At 45.1% G+C, this 13936-nt stretch overlaps 1 protein-coding gene across 1 annotated transcript in view; it reads left to right on the plus strand.

Annotated features, from left to right (window-relative positions):
* The first annotated feature begins 673 nt into the window (after positions 1-673).
* Positions 674-13936, plus strand: part of PPP2R2A (protein phosphatase 2 regulatory subunit Balpha) — a 29919-nt gene continuing 16656 nt past the window's right edge. Inside the window, exons 1-2 of the mRNA XM_080360222.1 lie at positions 674-868; positions 2945-3019. Coding sequence (XP_080216348.1) covers positions 862-868; positions 2945-3019 — 82 coding nt within the window. The 5' untranslated portion in view covers positions 674-861. The remainder of the gene's footprint in view (positions 869-2944; positions 3020-13936) is intronic.

Here is a 13936-nt window from a genome sequence, read left to right on the forward strand (position 1 = left end):
GAAGGGAAACTGATGACTTTCACAAGATCTTCAAGAGATGGCACTGAATCAATTATCCAGGTGCTGGGTGGGAGCTGAGCTGGGCCCTGGTGAGCTCAAGCAGAGCCGTGATCCACTCGGAGCTGAGCCAGGCCGGGCTCAAGTGTCTGCATGGATGTCGCTGTCAGTGTGGAAGGTGGACGGAGCTAAAAACGGCTGGGGAGCATGGCCGGGTGCGTGCAGGGAATGGCAATGAGAATTGCAAAGCCACGCTCGGGTTCTCCGCTGAAATCTGAGACGGAGGCTGATGGAAAACATCCAAGAGGGTGGAAAACGCGCAGCAAACAGGTTCTGTGGCTCCGCCGAGGAACTGCTGCGTGAGGAAACGGCAGGAGGAGGAAGCGAGGGAGTGGAGGAAAGAACCAAAACCAAACAAGGAAGACAAGCAGGGGCGAGATTCGGTGGATGACTGAAGCGCAGGGTGAGTGTGCAAAGCATCCTGCCGAGCAGGCCGGGAGCCGGGGCCCGAGCCCCTGGAGAGGCGGGACACAAGCGGGGGTGCGGAGCGGAGCGGCGGCCCCGCCATCCACCGGCCCCGCGGGGGGCGCTGAGGGCCCCGCCCGCTCCCCAGCCCCGCCCCGCCCGCCCCCCCGCCGGGTGACGTCACCCCCAGCTCTGCCGGCGCCATTTTGAAAGTGGAGCGTTCGGGGGGGGCCGGAGCGCGGCGCGGAGCGGGGGCCGCCCCAGCAGCGCAGCCGGCCGCACCCCCGCCGCCATCCGCCGCCATCCGCCCCCCGCCGCCGCCCCCCGCCCGGCACCGGCGGCTCCGCCGCGCAGCGCCGAGACCGCCCGACCCGCCGCGGCCGCTATCGCCAGCCCAACATGGCAGGTAAGGGGAGGCTGCCCCCGCGGGGCACCGGCCCCTGCCGCCGGCGGGCGGGGGTGCAGCTGAGGCCGCCGACGGGGGAGCGGGCGGCGCCGCCTCCGGGGATGCCCGCAGCCCCCGGCCCTGCGCCCCCTTCCCCCCGCCTGCGCCTTTTGCATGTCTTTATTTTTTAATCTATTTTCCCCCTTGTGGGAAACCGTGCTTCCCACCCACCCCTTCCTCCTTTCCCTCATGGGGGGGGTGGGGGTGGAAATGAAGCAGCAAGGTGGAGGGGCTTCCATGCCATTTTGAAGTTGGTGTGCAGGAGGTTGGCAGACAGGGTGGGTCTTTGGCCTTTTCTTGTGCTTTTCCCCCTCCAGGCTTTGGGGTTTGCAGACGTGCTTGTGTGTGCATTGGTGCCTGTAGTTGGAGAGGGCTGTGCAGAGCTGCTGTGTGCACGGGGGTTAGTGCAGACGTGCTGGTGTCCAGCGCCCCATCGCACCTCCCGTGGGGCGCAGCAGCTCCAAACCAGACTAAAATCGGCTACAGCATGTAATTAAATAATACAGGTCTTAGTGTGTTTTCCTTCCTGTGCCTGCTCCCCATTTTGCATCCGAAAGTGCTCTTAGGAGGTTAAAAGTGTGTGCGCATAAGGTATCTCTTATTACTTTTCCTTGTGATTTCGCCATTTGGAAATACATTGGTTCCTTTTCTCTGCGAATGGATCGTCTTTTCAGGGCTTCGCGGTTGGAGGAGCGAGCATGGGAGGCTGCGCTGGGTTTGTGCTTGGCCTTTTTCCCCCACACCACACGCTTGTGCTCTGTGCTCCACCCTCCTCTTTTTGTTTTAGGCGGGGGCGGAGGGGAAGTGCCAACTTGGTTCAAGTAAACTGGATGAAAAATGGAATTTTAGCCTAGAGTAGAAAGAGCAGTGATTTTTCTTCCAAGCTGTGCTCGTTAAATGCTTCCATGGTACCAGCTGCTGCATGATGAAGAGGTTGGAGATGGGGAAGAAAATGGGTTGTAGGGGTTTGGGGGAATGTGTGTGACAAACCTTTCCAATGTATCTGCAAAAAGCATTTGAACATCTCATGCGTGGGTGCTCACCTTCACCTCGTTGCATGTCTGTAATCCTTCAGAAGAGAAATTAAGGCAAGTGAAACATGCAAACTGGGCTCCTTGTGGTTGGCTTTTCCCCCTTAACTTAGCACAGAAGAGGGAAAAAGTCCCGTCTGGGTTATTTGCTCTCCCCAAAGCCATCGCAGACCTCTGGGTTCGTGTGGCAATGCCATCTGTTGCTCAGCCTGCTCGAATTGTTGAGGAAAAGTTCCATTTTGACAGTGGCTTTCAGGAAAACAAGAAAAAAAAAGGGGAGGCAAGCCCATTTCAGGCTCTTCCTGTATGGACTCAGCCCTGCAGTGATTTGCTCAGAATGAAATGCAAAAGAAATGGGTGGTGATTTTTTGGTGTGTTTTGGTGACGGGGTTCAAATGAATCACTGCCTTCCGCCGGGGCAGGAATGTTCCTCAAGTTTTCCCTCCGATCCGTTTTCTATGGTAGTAAACTCGTTACCCTCAGATCGCTTGTTTGCTTTTCTGCTCCGATTTGCTGCTGTTTTGTTTTTAAGGCTGATCATTTGCTTTCATTACTTCTGCGAAGAGACTCTAAAATTGTGGTTAAATTGATTTTGATTTTAGCCTGTAGTATGTAGGTTCAGCTCAGTGTTTTGGTGAGAGAAGGACATGAATAGCACGCTTGGTTTGTATCAAGATTTTCCAGAAATGTACAGCTTTTCTTGACAATTCCTGTTGAAGTTGCGTGTGTTGTTGGAGGGTTCTGACTTCTGAAGTAGCTTTGTGTGAAATCGGGTGTTTTAACCGCGCCGTTAAAGTCGGGACGAGCCGTGTCGGTGATACAGGCTTTTATTTTTATCCCTTGTGCTCACCCCGCTTTGACAAAGCATGAATGACCCAAACAATATCGGTAAAGGAAGAAGGTGGGGAGTGGCGATGTGAGGAAGGAGGCGTGGGCAGCGGGACCCGAAATGTTCCCTGGCTTTGTGCGGCTGCGGGGATCTCATTCTTCTGATTGTGTTTTGCAGGAGCTGGAGGAGGAAATGACATTCAGTGGTGTTTTTCTCAGGTGAAAGGCGCTGTAGATGATGATGTAGCAGAAGGTAAGAGCAAGATTATTTTTTTACTGAATGTGTTTTGACTTCTTAGCTGCTCCTTCGGTAGGAGACGTGAATGCAACCTCGCTAAAATACTCAATGTTACTGTGTAGAACTGGACCAAAGCAAATAGACATTTAATGGTGCATTTGGATACTCAGATTCAGGATTAAACTCAGTTTTGAGAGTGCTGTTGGCGCGCTTCTGAGAAGGGCTGAGTTCAGGCTGCTGGAATTGTTTTCCAGGATTGTTAAGATTTTTCCTGTCACTCAGCTTTTGATTTGTGTTTTCTCCCAATCTGCAAAATGAGGAATGTGCTACTCGCATTCCACAGCGAGGTGTTATGAGAATTAATTAATGTTTGTACTCTTTGAAGATCTAAGTGCTAGATAAAGATCAAGTAATTTCCCCAATCTTTCCAGCTTCTGTTAACCAGAAGGGGAAGAAATCTGAGTATTGATGCGTTCTTACTTATCAAGAAAAGGGCGGGTTGCATTTGAAATCATACTGGAAGTTGCCTAATGTTTTCCTAAGCTGGCGATGACAAATGTCACCTTACGCTAAGATGGTTGCCGCAGATTGTGACTGCACGAAATGTGCTTGTTTTCCTTTACTCGGACTGGAGATCATGGGGGGGAAGGAAACTTTCTCTGTGCAGCTCAGTGGCTGCGCTGGGGAGCGACATCTCTGCGCTGAGGAAACTCCCGTTGGCTTCTGAATTGCGTTGGGCAGCCCGTCCTGTTTGCACAACGCAGCCTGTGGGATCAGGAGTTAAACTTTTTCTTTGGCGAGCAGTTGGCCTTGTCACTTATGGAATTCCATGGGCTTTTTCCTTTTTTCTGTACGTGTCTCGGATGCTCTGACTTACAAGTGAGATTAATGTTGTATTTAGAAAAGTGGTAACTACAGTTTCCACTATTTCCCCATTTGACATGTGGTTCAAATTAACTTCCAAAGGCCAAGAAAGCAGCATAAACATAAGTGTCTTGTTTATTAGCTGCAGCATGTGGCAAACAATGCAATTACCAAGACTCCTGTCATCTATTAGCTGAAAGATGGCTTTTACAAACAAGAAACCTGTAGCCATTTTGCTAATGTTCAATTCTAAATTCTTCAGTAAGTCTATTTTAAAGCTTGAACTCAAACTGCTATTAAGTGTAGTGTCATTTTTTTCCCTGGCAGACTTTATTTTAATGATGTATGACACCAAATCCTTGAGTACAAATATTGAAGAAGTTGTGATTGTGTGGCAGGTGCTTGCAAATAATTCTTCATTAAAATAGACCTGTTAACATGCGTGTAATAGCAATGAACTTTATATATATATACACGTATGGTAAAGTGGCTTTTAGAGCGATGTGGAAATGCAGAAGTCACTGTGTGCAGAGTGAATTAGCAGCTTCACTTTGAGCAAACCAGTCGGGATGGTGTCCAAAACACCGTAAGAGTGTCCATTCCTGATTTTACAGAAGGTGTAGAGAAGTTCTGCTCATTGGTGGCTCTGTCTGACTTAGGATAGGTCTCAATGTGCAAACCCCAGATACACTGCCAGATATCCTGAAGTTCAAGTGTCGATGTTCTGGCGAGAGGTCCCAAGGTTGGTGCTGTATTGAGTTGGATGTCTGTCTGTGATACTCTTGGGGGAGTTGATAATGCATTGAGCTGGTCCTGGTTTTTGTGCCATGGTGAAGGCTGAAGAAAATCTTGTGGTCCGAAACTTGAATGGTTGTTTAAGTGCTGTGGTGTGCAAGCCAAGCTTAAAGTACGGACTCCAGTCTGTGGCTGAAGATAGTACCAGTTTTTGTCCAGTAGTACCCAAGGGGTGGGGTTTTGAGGTTGAATGGCTTTAGAGCTCAAATTTTTCAATCTAACTTTTGTTGTGGAATGGCGAAATGCGCTAAAAACAAAATAAACAAACCTGATGGAAGTGGGAGGTTTCACCCTCTGTTTTCTTCCTCTTTGTGATACAGTGTTGCAATATTTATATTGGAAACTGACTTGAACTAAACTAATAGACCTGTTAACCAAGAAAACTGCATCATTTCATTGCATTGATGAGTAGAATGCAAATCCGGTGGTCTCTACAGTATTGCCTATAGAACAGGCCACTGGGGAATAACATTTTTAGTACAGTAAGAGTGGCAGTAACTAAAAAGCTCTCTAGGAATGTAGTATAGAGATTCTAGTGTCTTTGAGGTCAGATCTGACCTCATAACCTTTGCATCCTATACAATACCTCTAGTTCTTTAGATGCTTGGGCTGGAATGGCCATCATTACAAAGTCAATATTTGGTGGCTTTGCCTGAAACATGAACTCTGCTACTGTAGTTTTTAATTGTTCTGAGCCCTGTGGGTGTTCCAGAGCTCACGAGGGTGGAAGGGAGAGGAGGAGGAGGAAGGTTGGAGGGCAGGAGATGGTGAGGAGCCTGTTGGAGCTTTTCTAACCTGAGGAGCAGAACTGGCCTCTCCTGGTATGGATGGAATTTATCCTTGGTTGTATGCTGTGGCCTGATCAGATCACAAAGTTAAGCACAGGCATGAGGTTATAAATTGAAATGTGGGTGTCAGCTTCATTATAATTTCAGCCTTTAATTGTAACTGATGGCGAAAGTTGACCTTTTGGTGATGTAGTAGCCCATTGCATAAGGGCAAGGGTGTTGTAGCGTGTCTGCCTCTGTCTGAAACAGCTGATTGTTTGCTCAGCACAAGTTTTCCTCCCTTCCTAATTTTGTATTTGTCTTTCTGGAGCCCAATCCTACAACATATCCATGTTGAACCTGTTCTGTGTACTCTGGAGGATCCAGAGCCAGGATGTTGGATTGGACGAGACTTCTCCAGGGGAGAACCTGCAGTCATTGTCCTTTAAGTTGAATCATCAGCTTAGCAAAAGCATCTGTAATACATAGAATTTTGTTTCCTTTGTGCCATCACTGTTTCATTGCAATAAGACTCATCTACCCCGAAATAATTGAGAGAAGTCATTACCATGTTTTCTTAGTGGAAGTTTCCTTGATAGAAATGATTATAGAAAAGGATTATGGGGAATTTTTTGCAGCAGTTTTGTTGTTTTGGGGCTTGTTTTTACTCTTGTGCTGTTACATTCTCCAAGATGTGGCATAATGGCAACTCCAGTTGGAAACAACGAAGAATTGTGAATATAAACTGTCTCTGAAAACTAGACACTCACTTAATGGAATGAGTTCGTACTTCAGAACAAATTAAGTCAAATTTGTTTAATTACTTGGCAGAAGGAAAAGAGTCAAGCTGCTGTATCTAAATGTTCTTTCGAGTGTAATCCAGAGATATGTAGGAGTCCGATAGTCCGGGTCCAAGGCTGGGAGCCAGGAACCCAAGTCTGAAGCTTTAACCCTGTGTGATCCCCACTCATCTTTGACAACCCTTTAAGTATTTCCTGCCCAAATTGTCTCTGGAAGAAGTACTGGAATATCTGCTGTGAGTGCCAATTACTGATGAGTTTTTAAGTCTGATGCTTGACTATTCAGTGCTGCTTTGTTAGTAATCTATGGCTTGTTTTGTGTTTATAGCTCAAACATTGCCATAGCCTCTCACAGTTTGTGCAGATGAACATGTGAAGTCTCTTACATTCTGTCCCCGGCCAGCTCATGTGTGTTGTCAGAGCTAAGAATCAACATTTCACTCTCCTCTTGTTCGGAAATGCTTTCTGTATTTGATTCTAGGTATATTTTTTTATTTCAAGTGTAGTTTCACATTTATTTTTGGCAGACTTCAAAATTGCAGAGCAGCTATGGGAACTGTTGTTGCTTCAGTGACGGTGATGTCTTCAGTGCACAAAAATAGTTATCTCAGAGTAAGGAAAACTGAAGCCAGGAATGAAGACTGCTGCAAAAAGCAGTTTACCACCAGCTGGAGTTCACAATCTCCTCTTGCCTCACCAGAAAGCTTTTCCTTTTTAGTAGGAATTGAAATACACTGCAGATGTAAAAGACCCATGGTTATACTCCTATTCTTAAGTCTGCTCCTTCATCTTCAGCCGTTTGTAGAACGACTGTTTGTATCTAGAGAGAGAAACAGGCTCCTGCGTTCTAGGAACGGCCGCTCTAGATTGACTAAAGCGTGTATTTAAAGTGGGAAGTTCCCAAAACAAAGAGCATTTGGCAAACAGCAAATAATAAGTGGCTGTTGAGCTCCAGTGCTCTTTCTGGACAGGGCACTTCAGCTTGTCAGTCATGCTGACCAGCACAACTCTGTCACTTCTGTGACGCTTTGCTGTTCTTGGGATCTTTTTGTACTAAAATTACAAATGAGTTGAAGAAAGAGGCTTTTCTTGTCATAAATCCGGCAGTTATAGTATCAAGACAAATGAATGCCACTGAGAACCAAGCTGCAATCCTCACAGATCACAGCTCTTGATCAGTTTTGTGAAATGTTGTAGCTTTTAATTTCAAAGGTGCTACTGAAGTGATTCTGGTTTGGGTATTTCCACCTTAGAAATGGGTCTCTGTGGTAGCCATGACTTCATAGAAGGTGTTTTGGGGGAACTAAAATGAAGACTAAAACTCCTAGTGCTGAAGTAAGAGTTAAGAGCTGGCTGTTCTAGCTCTGTCTCCTTTTTTTTCTCCCCTTCTTTCTGTTCTCTTCTGACTTGCCTATTTAGGCCATGGCTACATGTTTGGCAGCATTTCTGCTTAAAGAGGCAACTCCTTCCACTCCTTCCCACCCTGGCACAGCTGTTCGTGGAGCTGCACAATGAACTTGTCTGGGAAGCTGATCCAGCTCAAAAACACTGAGAATTGTGGTTTGCACTGGATTATTTTTCAGCTGAATTGAAGCTGGTCTGGTTGTGGGCGCTGGTGTCAGCGGAGTATAGAGAGGGATCCAGTGCCTGGTTGATTCTGAGGGGTCCTACAAGATCCTGGTGATGTTGTAGACATGTGCCCATGTGGGGACACACGCAAAACTATACATGGAAAAAGGTTTCCTTGCTTTGGTGTCCGCTATTCAGAAAGGAGGTTTGTTCAGCTTGGTTCTGAGCTGTATTAATATCAGTACGGTTCAGTCTCTTGGAAGCTGTTGTAGAAAAGAATAACCACTTAATTGGGAGATGGATTACTTACTGCTTGCTTTGCTGTAAAGCACTTTACAAAGATAATCTGACAAACGATAATCTTCTCTTATCGTGTCTTAATCACTCTTAATATAATTTGAAAAATTGATCCCTTGTTTGGGGTTTGGACTCACCTAAACTAATGTATTGTCTCATATTTAGATGCTGTAGAATTAGGCTGCCTTTGTGTTAGATGCTCTTTAAGTGTACATACAATTAAATCTGCCATGTGCTGTAGTAACAACATCAATTACTGATGGTACCAAATTAAGGCTGCCATTTGTTCTTTCCTCTTTAGGAAACACTGTGCTCCCAAAGCAATGTCATTAGTATAAGATGCTTTTATAACTGCCCTAAGGGTATTTTCTAGACTTTTTTTTAACATTTTCACTGCTCTACAATACACAATACCGTAACAATTCGTTCAGTATGGAGTGGAGAGTTTGTAGAATAAGTCAATGTGCAGTAATTGTGTGAAACTGGAGTTTACCCTTCTAAAAATGGTTGAAATGAATTGGGTGGTTACGTTTGCTTTTAAAATGAAGACGCCGGCAAATGAGATCAAGTAGGGTGTTGCTACTGCGAGCTGATAATGTTACTGAAAATCATTATTTGAGGCTTCTGTGGGTAACTGTGATTCAGTTAGAGAACAAGTCGCTGCAAGCTTCTCTCTTCTAACTTGTCGTGCTTTTGTTAAGCACTGGAGGAGAAATTATTAATTTGGTCAGCCATTCTTTATAAAAACGGATTTTCCTCGTGGCGATCTACAAGTGATAGCACTAAAAAAGCAGCAGATTTAGGTCACACGTTGAACCCCTCCGGCAGTTCTGCTTGCAGCTCATTTGGGAAGAAAATTTCAGGGTCAGGAAAAGAGGGTTTAAGAGAGTTGTCTTGGAAGAAAGGTGGATTTCCCAGGTATATGGGATGTGTTTGGTGTGGAAATGTTTCTCTTTGCTTTATTTTGATTCTTAAAAGCAACTTGGTGCAGCAGAGAAGAGCTACATATAGAAATAAAACTTCAGCTTTGACTCTCATAAATATATAATGATTCTTAAAAACACTTGAATTCCTAGACTTTTTTCCAATGGAATTACATAACAAAAACCTAACTTTTCATGTATGTGCATTATCTTTTAATAATTACCCCGTTGAGCTTGGTTTAGAGTAAAGCGTGGCTTTGCTATGGGAAGAGAAATTAGAATTGAGGCTGCACCCGACTTGCCTGTGGGTTCGTTGTCATTGAAGCAGCTGCTGTTTTGGGAAGAGACGCTCTTTCCTCGTGCTTTGTAGCTGCAGAGCGATCACTTTGGGAAACCTGCATGAAAATTAAAAATCTGGTGTTATTTGTGGTCAGGTAAATTTTTTTAGCCTCTTCTCAGCCGTTTCGTGCTCCTCGTTGCTGTGTGCTTGTTGGGACACTGCCTGTCCTATGGAACACTCTGCTTTCAGTGAACTGAGATGCATGTTTGGGGATGTGTGTTTGTTTGCTTTCATTTTGTTTTACCCAAGTATTTGTTTTCAAGAAAAATCCAGGATCTTCCATTTTACTCCAGACCCTTTAGGAAGTGATAACCAACTCATGCAAGGGGTGGGGTTGGTAACGTACCAGTTCCATTACTGGAGCAGAACACATTTTAAATGCTCCCTGTCTTCCTGCTGCTCTTTCAAACCAAACCCCTTGGAGATTCTGCACCTCAGGCCATTGACTCCCTGGAGCTTGTGGATTATTTTCCTTGATTTGACCCGAAGTGGTTTGTACCAAACCTGGGGAGAACAGACATTTATTGTTTCTGTAGCGCTCTCATCTTTCTGCTGTTTCTGAAAATAGGGAAGGTATGTTCTGAATTGGCATCTACAACTGTGCTACTGGGTCATGTCTGTTCTGTTGCTCCATGTTCCTGCACAAGGGTTATTGAGCATGTTATAAAAAAGACATGACTGCGTGTAGATGCTGCATCCTGGCTCAGTCCCCATGGGTAACACTAATGTGCCGGGTTCCCATATTGAACTTCCCAAACTCGTAAAAGTTAATGCAAGGAGCTCGGGGATCATTGCAGGTCAGCAATACTAAATACTCTTGTCTTGTTTTCGGCTGTTATACAACCCTTCCAAAATCAGAATAGAGAATATGAGTAGAGAAGATGAGAGATGCGAAATAGCAAACTTAAAGTTCAGTATTTTAGTCAGGTTTGTAGAATATATGTGTTTTTAAGACGTTATAAATACAGGTGTCTGCCTTACAGAGTTGCCCAGATTTGTGGATCCATTCTGCATCATTTAGAGGAGTGTTAAGAACCTCTGAAGGTCCAGGCCAGAGACAAGTGTTGGCCTCTGGTTAATAATTTTCAGAAGCTGAGGCATGTGTGCTTGGGCCAGAATAGAAACACAGGACAATACTTGCCAAGTGGGGGGGAAAATGAAACCAAACCAGAAGAGGTGGAGGGAAGACAGTTTATTCAGGTTCCAAGCGCCACTAACAATGCATTAAGTATTAAAATGAAGTGATAAAGGAGTGAATGCTCAGAGTGAGTTAAGTCGTCAGGATTTTTTATTCCCCAGTCGCTTAATAGTCCGAACTGTGTATTCATCTCTGCTGGAAACTTCAGTTGTACTTGTGACCTTCACAGGCGCTGCCTGAAATCCATCCAGGAGTGTCCTCCCCTTCTCCCCTCCCTCCCTTTATGGCAGCGAACAGTGGTTTTTGCTTTCATTTTCCTGCCGTAGGAGGAGGCACTTTACACCTTGGCTGAGGTACAACGGTCTCTTGCCTTCTACACATGAAGATTAAAAGCCACTGAAATGATTTGCTGTAGGTTTTGCACCTGGAATAAAAGCTCTGGTCAAAAAATGCATGAGAAGAGTCTGAAACAGCACCATAGTTCCTAAGAGTTGATTTTTTTGTTTGCGCACCAAGTCACAGAATTCTAGTAGCTGGTTTTGAAAGGCATTGCCAAACCATGGTATTTTTCTCGAATACTGCTACTAATTTTTAACTCGCAGCATATGTTCTGGAATGGCTTCAGCAAAAAGAGAAAATCAAGATATTGGAGTGCTCTCAGTCTGGAGCGCTCCCGGTGACAAAGGCATTGCCTGAAGGCTTCTGTTATGTACATGCAAAACAATAGCACAGTATGTTATTTCCAAATAGATTGTTATTTGCAAACAAAACCCTAACCACTGGCTTTTCTGTGCTGTGCAGCCTATTGAAATTCTGGCTGCGATTCCAGCAGAGATTTTTCCATAAATAGCTCTGCACTACTTCAGAACACAAACAAGCCCCTGACAAGATCTAAAATAAGGATTTCTGAGAGGACGGTTTTGCCCGGTTATCAGCGTGTGCTCTGGTGGACGTGGGGAATGGTTCTGTAGGGTGAGGTGGGGCAGTCAGCAGGAATTGAGAACTAAATATTCAAATGAGTCCTTGAGGACTTCTGAATCACCTGTTTTGAGCATAGCAAATAAAAGCATAAGAAAAATGAACAGATGTAAGCAGAAGCAGGTATGGTTTCCATTTAGGATTGAAGTTGGTAGCCATTTGATAATGGCTTGAGGCATCACAGAATCCCGGAATGTCAGGGGTTGGAAGGGCCCTGGAAAGCTCATCCAGTGCAATCCCCCCATGGAGCAGGAACACCCAGATGAGGTTACACAGGAAGGTGTCCAGGCGGATTGGAATGTCTGCACAGAAGGAGACTCCACAACCCCCCTGGGCAGCCTGGGCCAGGCTCTGCCACCCTCACCGGGAACAAGTTTCTTCTCCAATTTAAGTGGAACCTCCTGTGTTCCAGTTTGAACCCATTACCCCTTGTCCTATCACTGGTTGTCACCGAGAAGAGCCTGGCTCCATCCTCCTGACACTCCCCCTTTAGATATCTGTAACCATGAATGAGTCCCCCCTCAGTGTCCTCTTGTCCAGCTCCAGAGCCCCAGCTCCCTCAGCCTTTCCTCACCCGGGAGATGCTCCACTCCCTTCAGCATCTTTGTTGCCCAGTGCTGGCTCATGGTCACCCTGCTGTCCTCAGGACCCCCAGGTCCCTTTCCCCTACGCTGCTCTCTAATAGGTCATTCCCCAACTTACACTGGAACCTGGGGTTGTTCCTGCCCAGATTCGAGACTCTATACTTGCCCTTGTTCTATTTCACTAAATTTTTCCCTGCCCAACTCTCCAGCCTGTCCAGGTCTCACTGGATGGATTAGGTAATGGTTCAAGTAAGTACAACGTAAAATATTTCAATGAACATTAAAGCATCCTTTAAAATTTTTCCTGATGGGATGTTTGGTTCTGTAAATGAATATGCAGCCTGTGTTGTGGTGCAGGTTTATCAGTGCCACATAGGCGCACATCCTCTTGGATAAGTAGTACAGGGGCAGCTTTTGTGTGGATATGTTCAGTTATAATTGGTGTAAACCATCTCGAGGAAGGTGATTTGTAGTCTTGAGGACTTGTAAACATTCTGTGGATTAGAAGATGATGCGAGTGTGTCTAGTTCACAGGGATGATTTTATTCTGGTCCTGTTGGTACTAAATATTTTCTTAGCAAAGCAGAAATCTCCTTTTGAAGGAAATCAAAGGGCATGAAAATAACTTGGGCATTTGTGAGATCTGTGCTCGGAGTGGCAGACTCTTCGGTGTCCGCAGTTATCAAACAGACGTGTTCATCGGCTGTCACACGGTGAGGGTGTTGGCACAGAACAGGGTGGCGAGGCCTGGAGAGCTCGGCAGTAGATTCTCCAAATGCAAATCTTTCAACTATTCCTATTACTCCTGTTAGACATTCATCAATTTGTTTATAATCAGAACAGTTCTGGTTGGAGGGAGAAAAGCTTATGGGTGGACTCGAGCCCTTTTTACATTTTTGGGTTATATGGTATCGCAGTGGCTGCAAAGAACAGGTCAGGGAGAAGCTGTGACCCATAACTGCTCCTTCCTACTTGCGAATAAATGTTGTAGTTCCACAACCTGTGAGATTCTTCACCCACCTTTCTAAGGTTATTTAAGACGGGTACCAGGAGTGGGTCTGGATTTCTGCCACTTATGCCTCTTATGTTTATGATATTAATAAACTGGTGTCAAATGTCCTGGGAACGGGGGCTGCAGGTTGAAAGACCTTTGTTTCAGCCAACAATAGACCTGAACTAGCGTGGATAGGAAAAGCAAATAGGCACTTCCTCTCCTGTTTGAAGGAATACTTGAGTTTGAGGGAAGCGTGTGTATTAAAAGGTTTAAACTAGAAGCTCATCTTTTGCTTTTTTCCCTAGTAAAATATTCCCTGTGTATGTATGTGTATTCTTGTGAACCAAAGACAGTGCTGTGGTGAACTGATTCTCTTTCCCCTAGTGGAAGAAGGAGATTTGCCTCTTGGTTTCTTGTGTGTGTGTGTTCTGAAAGGAAAAAAAAAGTCTTAAGATTTAAAAATAGAAGGTAATTAATCAGGGTGATGAGGGTTAATGGTTTCTATTTGAAACCAAATAGCTTTGCATTTGTTTGTATGGGGAGACCATTCTTTTATTTGCTGTTGTTATGAGTTTAATATATAAGGGTTTTTCATAGAAATTTTTCAAGCTTTTTATTAATAATTTAAGAAAATAAAAACACCACCCCAAAGCTATTTAATTCTTTCATCAGATTAAGTGGTTTCAAGGCACCAGTTCGCGACTGTTTTCCACCAACACCCACCAGCCCTATAGGTTTTGTTGTTCTGTAGGTTTGCAGTGAAGTTTGTGTTGGAGTTCAAGTGCAGTGCCAGGTTAGGTGAGCAAAACAACACCTGGCCAGCCAGATGTGGCCCTGTGGTCACAGTCATTGTGCTCCAGGTTCTGATTCACCAGCTCCATGG

Source organism: Nesoenas mayeri (genome assembly GCF_963082525.1).
Source record: "Nesoenas mayeri genome assembly, chromosome: 27".
Taxonomy (NCBI): Eukaryota; Metazoa; Chordata; class Aves; order Columbiformes; family Columbidae; genus Nesoenas; species Nesoenas mayeri.